The sequence below is a fragment of the Panicum hallii genome, chromosome 5, assembly GCF_002211085.1.
Source record: "Panicum hallii strain FIL2 chromosome 5, PHallii_v3.1, whole genome shotgun sequence".
NCBI classification, from domain to species: domain Eukaryota; kingdom Viridiplantae; phylum Streptophyta; class Magnoliopsida; order Poales; family Poaceae; genus Panicum; species Panicum hallii.
Window position 1 is genome coordinate 56,690,587 of NC_038046.1, and position 21,015 is coordinate 56,711,601.

At 48.0% G+C, this 21,015-nt stretch overlaps 5 protein-coding genes across 6 annotated transcripts; 3 read left to right on the forward strand and 2 right to left on the reverse strand.

Moving 5' to 3' along the window:
* Positions 1-4,660: 4,660 nt before the first annotated feature.
* LOC112895428 (nuclear transcription factor Y subunit C-2) lies at positions 4,661-5,496 on the forward strand. 2 transcript variants are annotated; one of them, XM_025963380.1, is made up of 2 exons: positions 4,661-4,886; positions 4,989-5,496. In XM_025963380.1, the coding sequence occupies exons 1-2, from the start codon at positions 4,764-4,766 to the stop codon at positions 5,436-5,438; spliced, it is 573 nt and encodes a 190-aa protein (XP_025819165.1). In that variant the 5' UTR covers positions 4,661-4,763; the 3' UTR covers positions 5,439-5,496. The 2 variants fall into 2 exon arrangements, with proteins under 2 accessions (XP_025819165.1, XP_025819164.1); XM_025963379.1 differs by having other exon boundaries at positions 4,661-5,496.
* A 790-nt stretch (positions 5,497-6,286) lies between these two features.
* On the forward strand, positions 6,287-8,197 carry LOC112894755 (noroxomaritidine synthase-like). The gene is made up of 2 exons (XM_025962556.1): positions 6,287-7,536; positions 7,642-8,197. The coding sequence occupies exons 1-2, from the start codon at positions 6,416-6,418 to the stop codon at positions 8,051-8,053; spliced, it is 1,533 nt and encodes a 510-aa protein (XP_025818341.1). The 5' UTR covers positions 6,287-6,415; the 3' UTR covers positions 8,054-8,197.
* Positions 8,198-9,399: 1,202 nt separating this feature from the next.
* LOC112894355 (alkane hydroxylase MAH1-like) lies at positions 9,400-11,318 on the forward strand. Its single transcript, XM_025962039.1, has one exon. It carries the CDS (start codon positions 9,475-9,477, stop codon positions 11,005-11,007), a length of 1,533 nt encoding a protein of 510 aa, XP_025817824.1. The 5' UTR covers positions 9,400-9,474; the 3' UTR covers positions 11,008-11,318.
* Positions 11,319-12,536: 1,218 nt separating this feature from the next.
* On the reverse strand, positions 12,537-15,527 carry LOC112891344 (60S ribosomal protein L18a-like protein). Its single transcript, XM_025958175.1, has 5 exons — positions 15,180-15,527; positions 14,040-14,212; positions 13,515-13,647; positions 13,329-13,446; positions 12,537-12,839 (listed from the first exon to the last, which is right to left on the reverse strand). The coding sequence occupies exons 2-5, from the start codon at positions 14,047-14,049 to the stop codon at positions 12,771-12,773; spliced, it is 330 nt and encodes a 109-aa protein (XP_025813960.1). The 5' UTR covers positions 14,050-14,212; positions 15,180-15,527; the 3' UTR covers positions 12,537-12,770.
* Positions 15,528-18,567: 3,040 nt separating this feature from the next.
* LOC112892850 (titin-like) lies at positions 18,568-21,015 on the reverse strand. Its single transcript, XM_025959956.1, has 2 exons — positions 19,149-21,015; positions 18,568-19,027 (listed from the first exon to the last, which is right to left on the reverse strand). Exons 1-2 carry the CDS (start codon positions 20,973-20,975, stop codon positions 18,980-18,982), a joined length of 1,875 nt encoding a protein of 624 aa, XP_025815741.1. The 5' UTR covers positions 20,976-21,015; the 3' UTR covers positions 18,568-18,979.

Below are 21,015 nucleotides of genomic sequence, written 5' to 3' on the forward strand. Positions count from 1 at the left end.
TACTGCTCGACGCCGGCGGGGCTCCTCCGTGGACTTTGGCGGCCGGATCGACCGTCCCCATGGCCGGATCCGTCACCCCTGTAGGTGGATCACCGGCCATGGCGGGCGGACCACGCGCGGGCGTCGGCAGCCGGCACGCCGTGCACCAGGCGCACAAGAGCGCGGGACGGCAGGCAGCAGATGTGCGGAGGCCGTGCTGTGCGAGGCGGCGGCAGCCAGCACGCGCGCGAAGACCAGCCGCGCGCGGAGGCAGGCACAGCGAGGGCCGGGAATCGGGCGGGCAAGCGGCCGCGAGCGGAGGTGGAGTAAGCGCCGGGCTGGCGGTTGCCTGGCCGTGCAGTAGCGCGGGGCGCAGGGCGGCTGCGGCCGGCCGGCCGCGCAGCGCCGGACAATGGTGGACGGTAGGCGTGTGGAGATCAGCGTCGGGGAGAGGACGGCGGGTGATGGCGGACAGCGGCTGCGTGCGAGCGTGCGCCCGGCCGATCGTGGGGGCCACCAGCGGCGGCGGCCGCCCCGACGTGATGGCATGTGGTGGCGCGGAGGCCCTACGGGGCGGCTTGGTCCTGCCGAGGGCGCGGGCTCCGACGGCGTGGATCTCCGAGGGCGCCGGCCGACGGCACGGATCTCCGTGGGGCTGGCGGCACAACGGCAAGACCGCGACCTTGGCGCACGAGTGACGCCGGCGCGGCGCGGAGCGTGGAGACCGCACAAGGCTTGCGCGGCAGCGGCGGCAGACGGGGGGCCCGCGTCTGCGTGAAGGAGGGAGTTCGCCGCGGCGAGGGGTGCCACGGCGGCGGCATGGAGCCCGAGAAGGTTTCTGTGCATGCGGTCCTGGTATGCCGAGGTTGTGAGCGTACAACTAAGGATGGGTGTCTCCGCGCGAAAGCCTTACCGGCGTTGGTGCTTGTGGTGATGACCACGGCGCCTTAGGGCATCGTTCTCCCTGTTGGGGGCGTCACGTTGGCCTGGCGGCGGAAGTTGTGAGCGCGGGTGGTGCAAAGAGATGATGTTGACCTGCGGGCATGGTTTCGGCGGTTGATGGGGATCGTGGGGAACGGGGCAACACCGTTCATTATCCTGTTGCCTATACAATATACGGATCCGCGACACGGAATACTGCAACGGACGTGGCGAGGCCCCGCGTGTGGTGTCTTCTGTGAGGCAACGAGAGCGAGGTGGAGTCCAACAGCGGACGTGGCGAGACCCCCACGTGTTGTGTTTTTGTGGTGGCGACTATGAGGTAGCCTGCGAGAGGTACGGATTTGGCGATTTCACTCTGTCGGATGGTGTATGGTGCTGCAGTAGCACTACGGCGATGGGTCCCGCATGGCGGTCTGTTCTCTCGTCTACCTGTTGGCGCGGAGCCATGTCCTGATGGCAACTACATGAGCCGGAGAAGGTTGTTAGCCGCGGTGAATAGACTCCTTTCCGCCTCTGTTGTCCTGTGGTATGGTTTCGGTTTGTATCGAGGTTCCGGTCCACCCGGGTGGAGTCTCCTTTGAGGTCCGTGTGGATATTCCAATCTGATTTGACAGGGTTGTCTCGTGGAGATATGTTTGTGTGGCTTGCGTCGATATCTCAATCCGACCAGCTTGAGTCCGACCAGCTTAAGTTGTGTTTTAGTTGATTAAGTTCGGCGTGTGTTGATGCTCCAATTCAATCCGCCAGTATTGTTTTCGCGTTTTTTCCATAATTATAGCCTCTCGGAGACATAATCTTGCACTTTTTCTGCTATATTTTCTGCCATATCAATATAAACACACTCGTTGAGTATAGTTGGTTTAAAAAATTACTGTGGTATGGAGCGTGGGCACCAACAGCGACACAAGCTGATGAAAAAGGTACGTCCTCTGTCATGCACCAACAGCACAACAAGCTGACGCAAAACAGAAAAAGATGCCAGCCGGAGAGATAGCTGCTCGCCGGTACGGTGTATTCCCTCCATCGTAGAAAAAAATACAACTCTCGTGTTCTGAGAAATCAAACAGTTTCAAATTTAATTAAATTTATATAAAAATATTAATATTTATATCTTCAAATAAATTTAGTATGAAAATATATAATTAATATAATAATACTTATTTTGTAATATAAATATTAATACTATTTTATATAAATTTGGTTAAATTTGAAATTATTTGACTCCTGGATATTCAAAAGTTATATTATTTTTGGGATGGAGAGAGTGAAATTTCAGCCTCAGACCATCATGTTGCGAAAAATTGTGAATATAACTGTTTTCATTCTTTTTTAGAGTTTTCAAGAAACTACTGTTCTTTTCACCTTCGAAATAGAAAAAGATGCCGGCACAAACCAAAGGTCCAGGAATTAAACTGTCACTTTTCGGCTTGAATTCAGATCGAGCATCAGTTTGTTTCTTTCCGAAAACACGCTATATATTGCAGTCATGAACTCCGGATCGATCAGGCACACATATCCCTTCCTTGGAGTCATCTTCGAGGGGTGTTTGGTATCCTGAGATTTATTTTAAGCTCTGCCACATCGATGTTTGAATGCTAACTAGAAAGACTAAATATAAACTAATTATAAAACTAACTGCATAAGCTTAGGGCTTATTCACGAGACGAATCTATTAAATCTAATTAATCTATGATTAGTATATGTTTACTGTAGCATCACATGGACTAATCACGAACTAATTAGGTTTAATAGATTCATCTCGCGAATAAGCCTAGAGATTATAAAATTTATTTTATCATTAATCTATATTTAATACTCTTAATTAGGCTTAAACATCTAATATGACGAGGTTTAAAATAAAACTTAAGCAACCAAACACCCCAGCTGCTGCTAGCTTGGTCCTGCGCGACGATGGTCGTCACGGGTCGATCGCGTCGAAAAAGACTCGAGCTGGGAGTGCTCTGGACCATGCGGATCGTATCGCTCCAAGTGCATGGCAGATGGGGTTAGCACGCGTACGCTTGCATGTACTACCACACTATGAGCATCAACCATCCATGTGGATCGAGTAGAAACGACAGAGGATCGGATGCACGCATGACACGTGAGGAGTCCTAATAAAAACAAGTTTAGTATGTTCAACATGCTTGCCAAATATATGAGACGAGGCGTGATATAGTTCCTGGGCTTTTTATGAACTAGTAGTACATAAGAGCAGAAGAGATGCCGGTCTACGTACACATACATGCATCTACTCTACTACCTCCTCCTGGAAATTCAAACGAAACGGAATGGAAACATGCGTACGTCTGTGACGGTGTGCAGCCTGCAAATGGTCAGTTCTGACCACAGTCAACACGTTGGTTTAACATCATCTTACACACACCCCCGAAGCGAAATCAAATGGAAGATTGAAATAGCATTACATCATCTTACAAGGAATCAACCACTGTGCCAGGCAAGCTCTGATAGTACAGCTCCTTTAATTTCTTTGAACGGGGAGGGCTCAAAAACATTGGTTCCTTGTAGCAAACTTTTACCAAACCCCTCCCCCATCCCCCCCCCCCCCCACAACAAAAAAAAACATACATGTACCATCCATAAAAATAAAGCAACAAATAAATCAAACATGCATCGTCTAGGACAGTGCTGTAGCTAGCTGGTCGATCAATTCTGAAACCACGGCCAAACATTCGTCTAGTCGATCACTAATAATAATAACCTTTCTTAATACTTCAATTCTTTGTGCCTTGGTTGTGATGTGCTGTTGTATGAAGCAAGTAAATTCCATCCACATGCGCAAAGCTGTGCCCAGAGCAGGCGCATCAGTGTGCCCAACAATTCTTTGTGCCTTGCTTGTGACTGTGGCTCCACTGGCTTCTCCAGCCTCTCTGCGAGAGGGACGGAAGAGAAGAGAAAAAACTGACTCCGATGAATAATGCTTTACTAGGAGCAGCTGGAGCCGGCTGAAGTCCTCCCAAACAGGCCCTAATACCTATATTGCGTGCATGCGTCAGCACAACTAACCACACCAAGAAGATCTCCGTGAACAAACCGAAGTCAAATCTGAATGTCAGGCCGGCCACATCGTGCGAAATCGGTGCTAATGACGACGCTCTTGCAAGGGCAACGCCGCCAAACACATTCTTCATCAACCATTGGGCGAGATCACCATCAACTCTTTTTTTTTTGGAGAAATTTGATATCAGACAAGATAGCGACGCCTTGGTAATGTAACCTCGCAAAAAACAAATACGGTTGGCTTTAGCTACTCGATTGATCCATTAGCCGGCATAAGAAATTAGAACTTGCACAGTTGCTTGGCGCATGACGTGGCCACGCATCAGCACGACGTCAGGTGGCCATGGATCTCCATCAAAAATAGAAAAGAAAAATAGAATACCTTTCTTTAGGGCGAAGAGAAAAGGAAAATACGTTGCTGATTTTCTAGACGAAGATGGCTTTGCTATTTATTTATTTTATTTTTTTTTTTTGAGAGAGAGGAGATGGCTTTGCTACTTGACGACGACACGACACATGGACCTTTTGGGAGCATCATTGGCCCAGTGGGCTTAAACGCGGAGTCTGGAAAGGGCCTTGGTGGGCTTTTCTGCTCAAACGGAACTTAATGGGCTTTTCACTCGGCTCGTCAGCCCACTACGCCCCCTTCTTTTACAGTTGCTTTCGCCCGTTAACGGCGCCGCCCGCGTCGATCGGAGTCGGAATCGCGCGGGAAAGCTCCCAAAATTCCCCGCCATTTCTTGCCAAATCCAATTACACCAGCGAATCCAACGGCGGATCACACCGCCACCAACACCCACCTCCAAACCCAAACCCTAGCCATGGCTACCGCCGCCGCCGCCGACGAGCCCACCGTGGTAGTGGAGGAGCCGCTCGGAAAGGAGGACGAGCGGATCGACGAGCCCGCCGAGGCAATGGAGCAGATCGCGGAGGAGTGGGAGGAGACCGGGGAGCCCGCAGAGACAATTGGGCAGATCGAGAAAGAGCAGGTGGAGGCCGCAGAGCCCGCCGATCCAATGGAGCAGGTCGAGGAGGAGCATGTGGAGGCCGCAGAGCCCGTCGAGCCGATGGAGCAGGAGGCGGCGGTGGCGGAGGCTGAGGCCGAAGAGGGGGCGTCGCTGCGGCCGACGCTGCCGGTGGGGAGGGTCAAGCGGATCATGCGGGTGGACCGGGACATCAAGAAGGTGACGAGCGAGGCGACGCTGCTCATCGCCGCCGCCACCGAGCTCTTCCTGGGCAGCCTTGCGTCGGGGGCTTACACGGCGGCGGCGCGGCGGGGCCGTCGCGCGGTGCGCGCCGCACACGTCCGGGCCGCAGCCCGCGCGCACCGGCCCACGGCGGACTTCCTCCTCGACTGCCTCCCCGCCGAAGTGGAGGCTCCGCGCGCTCGCCCGGCCGCCGGATCCGCTGGTTGCGGTGGCGGTGGCGCAAGAGAAGCAAAGCCGCTGCCGCGTGGGACCCGCCGCATCGACGCCTTCTTCCAGAAGGTTACCTAGAGACGTCTCTCCGAGTCTCCCTGTATGTGCTTTCAAATTGGTGTTCTAAATGTTTACTTCAAAAGGCGCTATGCGTTCTGTGATGAATCTATGAACTAGCAATTAAATTATGCATTTCTCTTATCGGGTTCATTGCTGTTTGTTTCAATGATATGTGTGAGCTCATACCTTAATTTAACCACTGCTGCAACGCAAACTTGATTGCTAATTGGCTCTTTTCTTCCCTTGTTAGACTGTAGCACATGATAATAACTGTAAGGTTGCTTCTAGCAAGGTTCTCCCATGGAAAATTGATGAGATCCTTGCCTTGTAGCTAATGTGTTGCTAGACTCTAGTTAGGTAGCCAAGCCGTGTCGGTATCAGTCGAGCAAGCATATAGCATCCCTCCTGCAGTGGGACATGCTGCAGCATCACAAAATTTGCATGAGGAGTTCTGCATGTGCATCTCGGAATCCCACACTTTTTGGGTGTTTGCACAGGAAACAAGTTGAGCTTATGTTTTAGGTTCAGGAAATGTTCTGCTCCCAGCATCAATAAATTACCAGTCTAAGTAGAATTAGAATCAAACAGAAAATTAGAATGTTTATTTATGTATTAGCTCATAAGGCACTGTGATGAGTTAAATTGAGTCTTCAATGCATACTCTCATATCACATTGTTTACCATTCGCTGAGTAACATTTAGGGAATATCAAGGTATAAAAGATTAATAATTCATCAGCAATCCAATGCCAAAGCCAAAATTATATAAATGTGACATAATAGATAATAATTTGACCCCCATAATTTTTGTATGGATATTAGGGCATATGAATGTCATGAGTCCTGAACTCAAGGGATACCAATCCCACAAGGTACACCGGTATCTTCTTATAGTACACCAAAACCATACATTTGAAATTTGCAAACCCAAAGGTGAAGCCTAGGCCTATTGCTGCATGCACTTCTTCCCTGTGCAACTCATAACCTTGCACTACCATGGGCCCCTTTTGGAGCTTCATTCCTTCCTATCCAGAGGTCTTCCTAGCAATCATCTGCTTTTTCGGGCTTTCCATCTTCCGCCTCATCAGACAGAGCCAGAAGAGTAGCCTCCCACTGAACTGGCCTGTTGTTCGGATGCTTCCCTTCCTCGTGGTGAATCGACACTGCATTCATGACAAGGTTGCGGATCTGCTACGTGAGGCTGGGTGCACGTTCATGTTCTTCGGTCCATGGTTGCTGGACATGAACATCTTGATAACCTGTGATCCAGCCACAGTCAACCACTGCCTTAACACCCACTTCGAGAAGTATCCAAAAGGTAGAGAGTTTGCTGAGATGTTTGACATTCTTGGCGATGGGCTCCTTGTGGCAGACTCTGATTCCTGGGAGTATCAGCGCCGTGTGGCGACAACCATCTTTGGCGCCCGTACCTTTCGGTCTTTTGCGATGTCCATAATTGCAAGGAAGATTGGTACTGTCTTGCTACCTTACCTTGACCACATGGCTAAGCACAGTTCAGATGTTGAGCTGGAGGGTGTTTTCATGAGGCTCTCGCTCGATGTCTCGTACTCTATGGTGTTTGCAGCTGATCTTGACTGCTTATCAGTGTCTTCTCCGATGCCTGTGTTTGGCCGTGCCACAAAGGAAGCGGAGGAGGCAATGCTGTTCAGACACCTTGTTCCATCAAGGTTGTGGAAGCTCTTGAGGTGGCTCAATGTTGGGTCAGAGAAAAAACTTGCCAATGCAAAGGTGGTGGTCAATCAGTTCATCTACGAGGAGATCGCCAAACGGATGGCACAGGAGAGCAATGGGAGCCAGGCAGATATACTCTCCATGTACATGAAAGTGACCTTGGATGCCAGCATGAGTGAGCAGCAGAAGACCCAGTTCCTGCGTGACACTGCAGTGGGGTTCATCCTTGCTGGGAAGGACCTTATTGCCGTCACGCTCACATGGTTCTTCTACATGATGTGCAAGCACCCGAATGTCGAGGCAAAGATACTCGAGGAGCTCAAGGGCCTGAAGAGCAGTACCTGGCCTGGGGACTTCTCAGTCTTTGAGTGCGACGAACTGCGGTCTGCCATTTACCTCCAAGCTGCACTCCTCGAGACACTCAGGTGATACATTTTTACCTTGTCCATTGATCTCCCGGGCTACTATCTTGAAACCAAGCCAGTGTCCCCTTAATCATCTGACTGGATGAGGCATTGCTGATGTTTCAGGCTTTTTCCGGCAACACCATTTGAGGAGAAGGAGGCCCATGCTGACGACGTCCTACCAAACGGCACCAAGGTGACCAAGGGCACAAGAGTTATCTTCTCGCTCTATGCAATGGGGAGGATCAAAGGGATATGGGGCAAGGACTGCATGGAGTTCAGGCCAGAGCGGTGGATATCCAAGAGCGGCCGCCTCCGGCACGAACCGAGCTACAAGTTCCTGTCCTTCAACTCGGGGCCCCGGAGCTGCATTGGGAAGGACCTCGGCCTGAGCAACATGAAGATGACAGCTGCCTCCATCATACACAACTTCAAGGTCGAGCTGGTAGATGACCACGCTGTGATGCCACAGAGCTCCGTCATACTGCACACACAGAACGGGATGATGGTTAGGCTCAAGAGAAGGGTGGCAGCGTGATGCTTCCTATCACTTAGTTCTTGCTGTATGGGGTTTTGTACCCGTTTATGAAACGATATGCATTACTTGGAATATTTAGAAGTTTGTATCCATGAATTGTATGGTTATTGGTGTTGGTATCTAAAAACCTTTTACTTGATTCTATGTAAATTCTAGACCTGTTAAGTACATTATATCTTATATTCCTATCTCCATGTCTGTGTGTAGTGTATCCTATTTTCCGACCCCAACTGAATTGGTTGGGATCATGTCAGCATACAACTACCGATCACATCTTTTGTCACAGGAGGGTACACACGGCATACGCATGAAAGAGATGAACTATGCTGACATAGGGACACGATCATACTCGTAAGGGGTTTTTTATTGGACATTTCCTTTTCAAGACCTGGTCTGGAGTATCATATCCAGATGCTACCTGTCATCGTATCACAACTTTTCTTCACTTCAAAAGAAACATCACCTTGCCCCCACACACATTTGCGTGTGCTCTCGCCTTCATCTGGCAAGCAAAATGCATTGGTGAAGCACAACCTAAGTTGGTGGCCTTGTTTTCAGGCGCAGAGTGGTTGGTAATTGAAGTTAACCCTGAACTTTCCTGATGAGAAGATCCTCCTGATTGAGGTGTTTTTGTCTGCAGTTTTTTACCCACAGTATGCTTACTAACTTTTTGAATATAATTCGGCCAAAAAAATGTTCAGAAGTAGCACATCACCTCATGGTTTTGTAACTTTTCTAAAAGCACTTTATCTTTACCATTGGCTTCAGAGTTCAACTTAGGTAGACCTAGGTGACATATACAACTGAAGTACTAATATATTTTGGGACCATTAGGCAGCCTTTCCTCATCACAAAGAAGCTTCATTTGGTATACCAACAAGGTCTATTGTAGCACCACATTCAGACATAAATAAATCTGGAAATTTTATACTTCTTACTGTGGATTTGAGGAGTTAAACTGTTAAACATAGACTGCAGTTTTGGCATCTGCAATACACATTAACCAATCACTTGTGCCTTGCAATTGCAAGGTGTACAGTATGCATCAACCAAAACTCCAGGAGCATGCTTGAGCAAATGAATGTCTACGTGTACATATTTGGCAACAGCCCAGATTTCTGCAGATCTCTCTTGATGGTGAATTCAATATGATCTGTGGGTTAGAAGAAAAGGTTAGTCATCTCTCCTCTTGCCATGTCAGATTGTCACCTCAGATGCCTTGCCGTGCACCAGATGACAAAAACTCTACTCCCTTAGTCTTTCTCTTGCACACCCAAACCAAACCCCTCCGAAGTCACCTATATAAACCTCACACCTATCTTGCTACCACACTAGTGAAAAATCGATTTAAAAAAAGGTTCCCAGAGAACTCAAAGTCGTCATTAGCTCACAAGACACTTCAGCTTCGAGAAAGAAAAACAATGGAGGTCTTGTCATTGCTTCTCGGCTTTCTCGGCAGGTACCCGGAGCTCATGGTGTCACTTGCTTGCTTTCTCCTGCTATTTCATAGGCTGAACCGGCGGCGCGGGCTGCCGACGAACTGGCCGGTGATCGGCGCGGTCCCGGCGATCACCGTCAACGCCGGGCGCGTGCACGAGTGGGCGACGGAGTTCCTGAGCGCGGCGGGGCTGTCGTACGTCATCAAGGGGCCGTGGGGCTCGCCGGTCGACGTGGTCATCACGGCCGACCCGGCGAACGTGGCGCACGTGTTCACGACCAACTTCGGCAACTACCCCAAGGGCGAGGAGTTCGCCGCGCTGTTCGACGTGCTCGGCGACGGCATCTTCAACGCCGATGGCGAGTCGTGGGCGTTCCAGAGGCGCAAGGCGCACGCGCTGCTGTCCGACGCGCGGTTCCGCGCCGCGGTGGCCGCGAGCACCGCGCGCAAGCTCCGGGAGGGCCTCGTGCCGCTCCTCGACGGCCTCGCCGCGTCGGGCGCGGTCGTGGACCTGCAGGACGTGTTCGTGCGCCTCACCTTTGACCTCACGGCGATGTTCGTGTTCGGCATCGACCCCGGCTGCCTCGCCCCCGACTTCCCGTACGTCCCGTTTGCCGCTGCCATGGACACCATCGAGGAGGTCCTGTTCTACCGGCACGTGACGCCCGTGCCATGGCTGAAGCTCCAGAAGTACCTGAAGATCGGGCACAACAAGAGAATGAGGAAAGCTCGGCGGGTGCTCGACGCGTCCATCGCCGAGTTCATCTCGCTCCGGCGAGAGCGCGCCGCCGTGTCCACCGGAGAGGCCGATGCCGACCTGCTCACGTCCTACCTGGCGTGCCAGGACGAGGTAGGCAAGTCGGGCACCGCGTTCGACCGGTTCTTGCGCGACACGACGTTTAACCTCATGGTCGCCGGCCGCGACACGACGAGCTCGGCCTTGACATGGTTCTTCTGGCTACTCACCAAGCACCCCGACGTCGAGGCGAAAATCCTCGAGGAGCTCCGCGCGAACCCGCCGTCCTCGGGGGCCGGCCACCACACCGCCGCCGAGCTGAAGGGCCTGGTGTACTTGCACGCGGCGCTGTCGGAGTCGCTCCGGCTGTACCCGCCGGTGCCGTTCGAGCACAAGGCCGCGGCGCGGCCCGACACGCTGCCGAGCGGGGTGCCCGTGGGGCCCACCCGGCGGGTGATCGTATCGTTCTACTCGATGGGCCGCATGGAGGCGGTGTGGGGCAAGGGCTGCTTGGAGTTCCGGCCGGAGCGGTGGCTGACGGCGGCGGGGCGGCTCCGGCACGAGCCGTCGTACAAGTTCGTGGCGTTCAACGTGGGCCCCCGGACGTGCCTCGGCAGGGACCTGGCGTTCGCGCAGATGAAGGCCGTGGTCGCCGCCGTGCTGCCGCGGTTCAGGGTGGAGGTGGACGCCGGCGCTGTGGTGCGGCCCAAGCTGTCCATCATACTCCACATGAAGGACGGGCTCAGGGTGAGGGTGCACAAGAGAGAAGAGATCGCTTAGCTTAGCTAGTACGTTAATTACTATATTAATCTTGTTACTAATAATGTCACGTTTAGTTTATTAATTGTCGTGTCAAGTGTCAAAAAGCATTAAACATGTACGAGTGAGGGTGTATATGCACATTTGCAATGCTGATGTGTTGCATTGCATGTACCTTTGAAGATGTCTTTCAGTCTTTGCATATCATGCACGTGATATGCAGACCAGTCAGATGTGGTGTACATACATACGATCGAGATGGGCAGTACTAAATGATCAGTGCATGTGTATTTTTACTGCACCGCACTAAAAATATAATCGCTTCAGTCGCAGATAAATGATCTTTTAGATAAGTTTCCGGTCTATGTTTTGAATTTGAGTTTCAATATTTATCAAAGTACATAGATTTGGAAATATGAAAAATATATGAGTTTCAATAAGGGAGATGCTATATTTTAGGCGCTTGAAGTTTAAGGTTTGTTCAGGCAATAGGGTCAAAATGTTCCACTCTATAAGAAAAATTGTTCCGGTATCATGACTTATATGTTCCAAATTATTTGTTCTATAGAATATGGCCAGCAAAGCCATCGACTATAATTTGTAATGTTGCAGGCAACAATATCAAAGTGCTTCAGTCTATTAAAAAACTGTTACAACTTAATAATATAAATGTTTTAGGAGTATATTTATATTAAAAAAGCCAAAATGACTTATAATTTGGAATGGCTGGGAGTAATGTTGAATGTTGTTTGAGATTAAACCAACATATTGAATGTTAGTCTCTCTATTTTTTGAATTTTTTTTTGAAATACTCCTGTGATCCTACATCTCATATGAGCAAGCAACATTTTAGTACCTAGTTAGGCTCCGACAGTTATGCGAATGTTAAATTTCTCATAGTGAAATCTATCTATCAGGATCAAGTCCTCAACTCAGAATGTGTGCTCATATTTTTCTGAATTTATTTTAAAAACTAAACTTTCAACAGTACGCGGCAATAATATTTTTTGAAAAAAAATGCTGACCACCACTTGTCGCGTTGTTTTCTGCATTCTCGGGTATGAGATATATAAGGTGCATCAGGATAGGAGGTAGAGAAGAAGAAAAAAATAAGTGTGGCACAATTTTCCAAATTTGTGATGGATCCCCTGATGCAAGAGACTAGCTCAAAGTGTAGATCTAATCTTAGATAGTTAACATGGTACCATCGCAAAGATGTGAATAAAAAATCATCGTATTTGAGGATGGCAAGTTAGCTCTGAAGCACAAGTCACTGAGACAGTGATCTTTGCGATGGCAGTAAACGAATTTGTCATCTTACTTGTATCACGCTGTAAGCTTCTTGCGTAAACCATCAACTCTGCGTCGACGACGGGGAGAGATCGATTACGTGAAGAAACATAGAAAGCTAATGGTTCGTCCTCTGATAGATGGGTTGGTTTCAGTTATGCAGCGTCACTCGAACGCTCTTGAGCTAGTAATTTTCAGTGAACGAATTGGCAAGCTCGTTGCAGCATCGTGTTGGATCAGTGAAACAGGCCAAGACATCAGGAATTCAATAGAATCACAGATTCAAGAACTTGGACCATGGCGAAAAATTAAGCCGGGCGCAGAGTTTGCGAAAGAGCAATGGACATCCTAAATTTCTCGTTAAAACAGAGGAACCACGAGAGATGGTAACTACGTTTCAATAAAGAACTTGCTACCACTTAAAATACAAGTTCCTCCTGAATGCCTGAGCTACCAACAACAGGTCCAACCGCCATGTTTCCCTGCTCTGGAGGTTACTTGTGTGCACAGATTATCAGCGTCACTGTGAGAGCGATGATTGCCAGAACTGTGAAGATGAGTGCCTGCTCATAACGATCAAAATCAAGGTGTTAGACGGAATTGAACTGTATCAGGCTCAAGCAAGCTAGTTCATTGGAATAAAATCTAAAGAAGTGGCGTGTCACAAAGTCAGTCATTTAGATTTTAAGTTTTGCATCATAGACAAAATGATATGCGAATAGCCAAACAAAAGCTGCAAACCTCCCAGGCATGAGGCATATATGCCTATTCTGATAAAATATGAGAGAGTACCTACAGCATAGGGTGTTTTCATTTTTCTTTGGGAAAACTGGCTTAATCCCCAGTCCCCAGCTTTGATACAGAAAACAATTTGCAGTTCAATGCATTAGAAGAAATGGCCGGCACACTGTCAATGCATTTGTGAAATCATAACAGCTGTCAGGACATTTGATGTTTTACAGACATGAATAGCTGCACTTCTACAGGGGAAGACATCAGATACCTATTTATTTTCATACTGGAAAGTAACAACATCAGGGATTAGGACTAACCGCAACAGCTGAGGCAGCAAGACCAGGGCGCTCTCGAGGATCCCTATTGTAGTACTTGCAGCAGTAAAGAGTGGCTGCAAAGTACCATATCAATGGGCACACGAAACCTAAAAGAAAACTGCAACAGAAGCATGTTAAATGGAGAATCTTTAACCAAAATTGATAAGGGAAGTGAAGTATACGTACGAAGACCACCCTATCCCACAACCACAGCAAGGAAGCCGTCTCTCAAAGATTGCCAGCCTTGGGTTTTCTTCATCTCTGAGTAGCGTATACTTGCCAACACACCCCTGGCACTGGCAAAATTCATCCGAGTGTGCTGTGCGGAGCAAGGAAATCATATGATCAGCTAGTGCAATCTAAGATAAGTATACCTACGTCATGTCCTGAAATGTTAATGAAATGCACATTTTCACAAGTATGAACCGAACTTTATATTTGAATGGAGTTAGCTTATGTCATGCTGATGTCTTTATTTGACAAGTATACCAACATCCTGTTCTGAAGGTTACAGAAAAGCACAAATTCACAATAATGAAGGTGTTACAGTTGCAAAGTTTCCAATTAAGATACGCAGTGACAAGGGACAGGCAGCTAAACATGATGTTCCATCTTCATATCCCTCCAGAAAAGAAGAAAGGAGAGTCTTTGCTTTGGCAAATAGAGAAGGAGCATTTCACAAGAAACAATATAAAGTTGAAAAACAGTTACCTTCTCCCATTTGTTCTACAGCTATAAGGAAAGTGCCAGTGGCCTTAATACCAATAACTGACCAACAGATCCACACTGCTGTGAATACTTCAACCAACTTGATCACAACAATTTTTCGTAACGAAAGTAGCTGGGTACATCAAGCATGCAAGTTTTCCAGGATGCTCATGATACTGCGGAAATCAAGAATATGTATAAGATTTCTATTCAAATACAGGTACAAGTAAATTGATAGGAACAAAAGCATGAAAATTTGCATAAACAGATAGGATCATAGGAAAAAATGTATGCAAAATTGCATAAGTGCTTTTTAACAGATAGATTAATAGGAACTAGTCCTGCATCAGTAGGTAGTACATCTAAATTTCCAAACACCAGTACACAGAAGTTTAATAGTAGGATATCATAACATAGCCCTGTCACCTACTGTCGTTACAGAATTCGAAGCAAGGATTACTTCCTCATATAAACATGTGATTTCACTGTTGGAAGGATAAGTGTGTCAGAACACATTCAAGCATACTATCTATCAGTTAAAGGCTTAGAGGTAGTGCAGATAACAGAAAAATAGATGACTGAACTCCAAGAGTTGAATTCTACCAACAAAACCGCAAATCAAGTGCCAATACAATAGAAGACGTAACTGCATGCCTCCTATGCTAGTCCTCACAATGGCAGAGTGTTAACTTAAAGCACTTGTCATTGTCTGTACCCAAGCTCTGTGGACAAGAGGCAATACACGCTTCTCTTGCCTGTCCTGCCGTAAGATTGCAAGCTTGCAACCACGATTGCTAGTCTTATGAACTTTAAGCCGGAATAGCCACAGACGATGTAGTTCCTCGGATAACTTGGGTCAATAATTTCAGCGAACACATCGAGCTCATCGGGGTATCATCAATTGGGTAACACTAGGAACCGACCATCCAACCTAACAGCCAACTACCCGCAAAAGGAGGCCCTCCGGATTCGATTACTCGCCCCACCACGCACAGACGATTACTAACTTCAAACCCGCAGCTCGAATCTAATCAACCCCGCGCTAGAAATCAGGAACCTACGAACCCCAGCCCAAAGGGATCGAAAAGACTCGCCCGCACGGCAAGCAACGGAACCGTGGGGGGAAAAGAAGAGCAGACTCACGCGGTGTGATCGACGGATACCGCAAGGGAGAGCGAGCGATTCGCGGCGGGGGGTTCCTTGGATGCCCAGCGCCGCCAGGTCCGGTTCCTCTTCCTCCCCGGCGTCGGGGTTTGAGTGGACGGAAGGCAGTGGGGAAAGCGCGAGGGCTTTCTCGCCCGCTTGCTCCGCTTGCTGGAGACCCGGCGTAGGATTCAGACCATGGAAAGCCTCTGCTGAAAGCTCGGCGGGCTGGATGGTGGAGCTGCTCGCCTCGCCTCCTCTCGCCACCGCAGTTTTTTACCACCGCTTTGCTTGCTCGTTGCGTCCCTTCCAAGGGGAGGTGTCGGGTGTCCGCCGCTATTCTCCTATTTTTGCAATTTTTTGCCGATTAGCGCCCGTAGTTCTTTTTAAAAGCAACAGTGTCCATTGTTATCCAATGGCGTTTTTCGTAGAAGTCCTTCTGAATTACTCCAAGATGGTGTTCGGAAAAAAGGAAATCTGAGATGACCTTTTCCAATATTAAATGGCGATGTGACCTGATTTTAACATATGGCCTTTCACATAGTACACAATAGATGGAGATGGCCATGACGCTGTTCTAGCAAAACTTCTCATAATTAGAATCTTGGGTTGGGTTGTGACCTTGATCGGTTCCAGATCATACGTATTTGTGCCTGCCAGAAAGGGTGATTTGTCACTATTACACTGTTGTTAGCTCTGCCATATTTTATCTTACATGACAAGAAGAACCTATCTTAGTATTACTAATTGGAGGGTTTTTTTAAGCCTCCGAACACTCTAGATAATAGAGAAATTCTCATAAAAAACGGAAACATCGGCAATATATCCAACAAGCCATTGAATTTGTTATTTTTTCTGATAATTACCCAGCTTTGCTATTATAAAATAGGCTAAAGTAACCCCTAAACATATATCTAAATTACCACCTATGCCATTATAAAAAATAATATGAAGTAACCCTCTAATCTTGATGCAAATTAGCCACATATGCCATTATAAAAATAATATCAAAAAACCTCTGAGTTTGTATATAAATTGTCTAATTATATCATTATTAAAAGTTAATAAGTAACTCCTAAATCTGAATTTAATAAGTTATATAATTATAATAAAATCTTAAAGTGCACTAATATAAAATTCTAAATTACTATGTCTATCATTATTAATATGTTATTTATGTTATTGCCTTATAAAAATACTACCTATGGTGCGTGTCATGCATGGGAGAAGATATAAGAATACCAATTTTTATATTGTTCATATAGCTTAAACAGATGATTCAATTAAATACATATGGAGATATCAGATATGATATGAAGTGAAAAATATTACTACTAACTAAACATATTATAACTAGATAATGATGAGTATATATCTTTAAAGTATGGTATGTTAGAATATTTAATAGATTAAAGAGAGCATGTGATAGATAATTATAATTATTAGTTATAAGTTTTGTATTTATATTAATTCTAATTAGCTCATGTGGGTGTAAAGCTAGTAAATATAGTATTTCCAGAGCACGTGGAGGGCAAGAACCGGCACGTTGTTTGGTCGCCCAAGTTGCCCATTGGCAAGGGACAAAGAGCGGATTGTTATTTACTTATTTAGCTAATCTTAGAGGAAGAGAACAAGGCTAGATTATGCTTGGCGGCAACTGTATAATCTAGTGCACACGCATCTCACTCACGGGTCACGGCGAAGGTAGGCCATTAGTTTATGCAGGACACGGTTGTTCAGATGTTCAGTTTTTTTTTTCTTTTGAGGGGTATTCAGATGTGCAGATGAGGCGTGCTCATTAGTGCAAGGCTTGGGCCGTGCAATCGGCTGATGGGCTCTGATGAACACTGTTCCATCCCTCAGCAGCAGTCCATTCCTCTCCAAAACAAAAGAAAAAAAAAAGCATGGTCAACAAAGTAAATCAGTGATTGTACCGCTTATTAGCAGTCGTATCGAAATATCTCACCAATAAAAGGAAAGCAATTAGCCGAGGCCATTCAATATACGAAGTTATTAGTCAATTACTGTGGGCTGTAGCCTGTAGGTTCTACCATACCACTACATATATGGAGGGGCGACCTGTTTTGTTTCCCCTCGTTGCAGAAGCGACTCACTCCTCAGTGCCCACATCCAACCATACTACTGATATTCACCAGCAAAAATCTAACATGAGGGGCAATACTCTGATGACCATGCTATTCTTCGTTATGCTTTTTGGATCTCTAGCATTGCCTGCAAAGTGTAAGTGTTTATGATCATCCCATACGACTCTAAAAGAGTGTACTTTGTCTCTAGGAGTGTAGGACATTGTAATTGTGTTTGGTTTCGGATGTAAGACTCTACAAACACTGTGGTTTTTGTCTAAATAGGACATTAGAGGATCAGACCTAATTTTTTTTCTTCTCCATGCATATATTATAATTCCTCTTGCGTGCATCTTTATCAGATTTTTCACAAAAGTTTTGCAAATGTAGCTAGGGTACAATACCCTTTTGTCCCTCCAATTGTGCCCCATATACAAAATCACAAATTTAAAGTGATATAACGATGTTCCTAGAGACAAATTAAAGCCTCGCAAATTCTCCTTAAATCTACTAGTTTAGAAATATTTTTTTAAGAAATTTATATTTAACGCAACGAACCGCAGTTCGTCCTCAAATTCTGGATTCCAGGACATGCTAGCATTGTCAACTCCACGTCTTTATTAGATGAGAGAAAGCTCACCCTTATCTTTTGCGCCCAGACATTATGCAATTATTTTACTCCTGATAAATTTACTGCTTGCTACTGCTGCCCCGATGTAATCCGGAAAGAGTATTGCCATTTGAAGTTGGAAGACTGTAGGGCCAACTGCGCCACTTGCAAACCTAATTGGTCGTGAAGCTACATCGTTACTCGGTGATGGAAGGTTGATCATCCGGATGCAACATTGAGCACAAGTTTGAAGCATTATCAATTTTTTTCTTCTAAATTTTGGAATAAGGCGTCACATGCTGCATGCTGTGGATTATGTTTGACGCATATTGTGTACTATTTTTTGTGTCAATGATTTCCCTTGAGATAAAGACTGATTAGCGCTCGATTGCACCTTTCTTTCACCTGTATGTTTTGATTTGTATAAAGAAAATTCGTGTTTAGGTAATAACAAGCTCAAACCTGAAAGGAAAAGTTTAGGTAATAACAAGCTCAAACCTGCAAGGAAAAGTTTTGAAAACACATTTTTTTCAAAAAGAGAGAAAGAAAACACACAAGGAGGAAGATATAACTTGAACAATGATGAACAGGTCTACTCAATTGGCTGATATTGATGAACAGAGTTGATCACACGAAGCAAAAATTAGCAAAAGGAGTGGGAGGAGAGAGGGCAGCTGGCCGCCGAGCATGAAGCTGACCCAGACGGGATCTGGTTGGACCCGTACTGGTAAATTTACAAATTACACAGCTCTTGAAGTACAAAATATGATCTAAATCTAGTTCTGAAGCTCAGTTCTGCTTCTTTTTTTGCGAGGCAGTTCTGCTTCTGCATTTAACCTTCTGGCATTAGCACTCCTGATCTTATCTGGAGGCCAACGTGAAAGTTCCAAAAAAAAAGAACGAGAAATCGGACCTGCAAATCCGTAAATTTCTAAGATCCAAAAACAACTTATTCAATTTTCACGAAAGTTTTCTACAATCTAGCAAAGGAGAATTGAGTACTACGGAGTAAACCGTAGATCATAAATCCTAATAAGTAATAAAAAAAACAAATCTTCAGCGTTACAAAGCAACTGCACACCATATTCTTTGTCCTCTTGATCATATCATTCCTCCCCTCTTGCCACAATCTTGTACTTGCCTGTCAGTTGTTGCTGCAGCAACAGAAACACAAATCCAGACAGGAAATTTTTCATTATACTGCTATTTCCAAATTTCTACAAAATTTGATTAACATTGATTTCCACAACTACTAGAGGTTATGCAAGATTTTACCTTCTCCCAGAGCTCGGTGTGCTCCCTGCAGAAGCCGGCGACGATGGCGCCGCCCTTCCCCTCCCGGTACTCGATGCACAGGCTGGCGTCGAGGCCGCAGGAGACATGGAAGCCGAGGGCGCACTTGGGCTGGGAGCACTCCAGCGCGCACCCGTTGTTGCTCTCGCAGATGTAGCAGTCCTTGGCGAACCGGTGGGCCGGCACGAGGGAACAGTCGACGCCGTCGCGGCCGTCGGGGTCCCGGAAGAACACCTCCGGGACGAGCAGCGCGCAAGAGATGTGCGCCCACTGCCCCTCCGTCGTGCGCTTCATCGCGCCGCCCCTGGCCGGGCACAGGCAGCAGCTCGGGCGCGCCGCCGGCATGCTCTTCTTGACGGTGCAGAGCGAGCAGAACCAGTCGCCGTCGGGGATGGCCTGCGCGAGCGGGTTGCCGTAGCAGGAGGCGTGCACCATGAGGTCGCACCCGTCGCAGAACACGATGGGGTCGGACGAGTCGCCGTCGGTGCTCGCGCACACGGCGCAGAGCACGCCGTCATCCTCCTCCACGGCTTCTTGCACCACTTCGTCATCCCAATTCCTCAACTCCTCCTTGAGTGCTGCTCCCTTCGCATCGGCCACTTTATCGGATTTCTTGCGCACTTCAACCCCAGCTTCAGTCTGCTTGCCATTGACGATCTTGCAGGCTTTTGTCTCCAGATCTTTAGATTCATTCGGAGATCTTGGTTTGCTTGGTTTCATGGACACTTGCTCCTTGGTTCCCTTAGGATTGATGGGCATCTCAGGTTTCTTGAACTCTTTGCCTCTCACGCGACCTTCAGCATCAGCCGCTTCAGCAGGTCCATTTCTTGACTCCTCTTTGAGTGCTACTCCTTTGGCATCAGCCGCTTTGCCAGATTTCTCGCGCACTTCAGCAAAAACTCCAGACTGCTTGCCGTTGATGATCTTGCTGGATTTCTTCTCCAGATCTTTAGATTTACTTGGAGATCTTGGCTTGCCCGGTTTCATGGACACTTGCTCCTTGGTTCCCTTAGGATTGATGGGCTTCTCAGGTTTCTTGAAATCTTTGCCTCTTGCGCAACCTTCAGTGCCATTTGCCACTCTGGGAATGATGGCGCCGCCGCCGTGTTTGTTGGATCCTTGAGGCCTGGCTTCTTTGGCAGTGCCGAAGCGAGGACCATCTGACTCCACGGATGGAGGCGGCATCACGCGCTTGTTGGCCGGCAAGCACACCGGGACGGAACGCGCGGAGTCCTGCCGAGGCCCTGGAGCGTGGATGCGCTTCTTGGCCACGACGCCGAGCGAAGCAACCGTATCCGCCGGCGGCGCCGCGCACACGCGCTTGTTGACCGGTAGGCGCACCGGGGCAGAACCGGCGGCGGCGTCCCGCGGCGCCGGCGCGTGGACGCGCTCGTATGTCGAAGCGACCACATCAGGCACCGGCTGCGCACTCGCGCATTTCTTGGCAGGAAGGCACACCGGCAAGACGGTATCCGCCGGCGGCGCGTAGGCGCGCTTCTTGGCGGGGAGGCACACCAGGGCCGCGTCCTCCAGCGGCGTCGCCACAATGGCTCTTTTCTTCGCCGGGAGGCAGAACGGGACGGCCGCCGCCTCTGCCTCCGGTGGCCGCGCCACAGCGGCCCTCTTCTTTACCGGGAGGCAAACGGAGACGGCGGCATCCTCCGGCGGCGGGAACATGCGCTTCTTGGCCGGCAGCAGCACGCACGGTGCCGACCCGAGCTGGGCGCCGACGTACTTGAATCGCTTCGAGGGCGGCAGGTCACGCTCACGGACGCTGCCGCTCGCAATGCCGTTCTCGGCGATCTCCATGGACGGCGGGCGGCGAGACGGATGAGCTCAAGATTGGAGA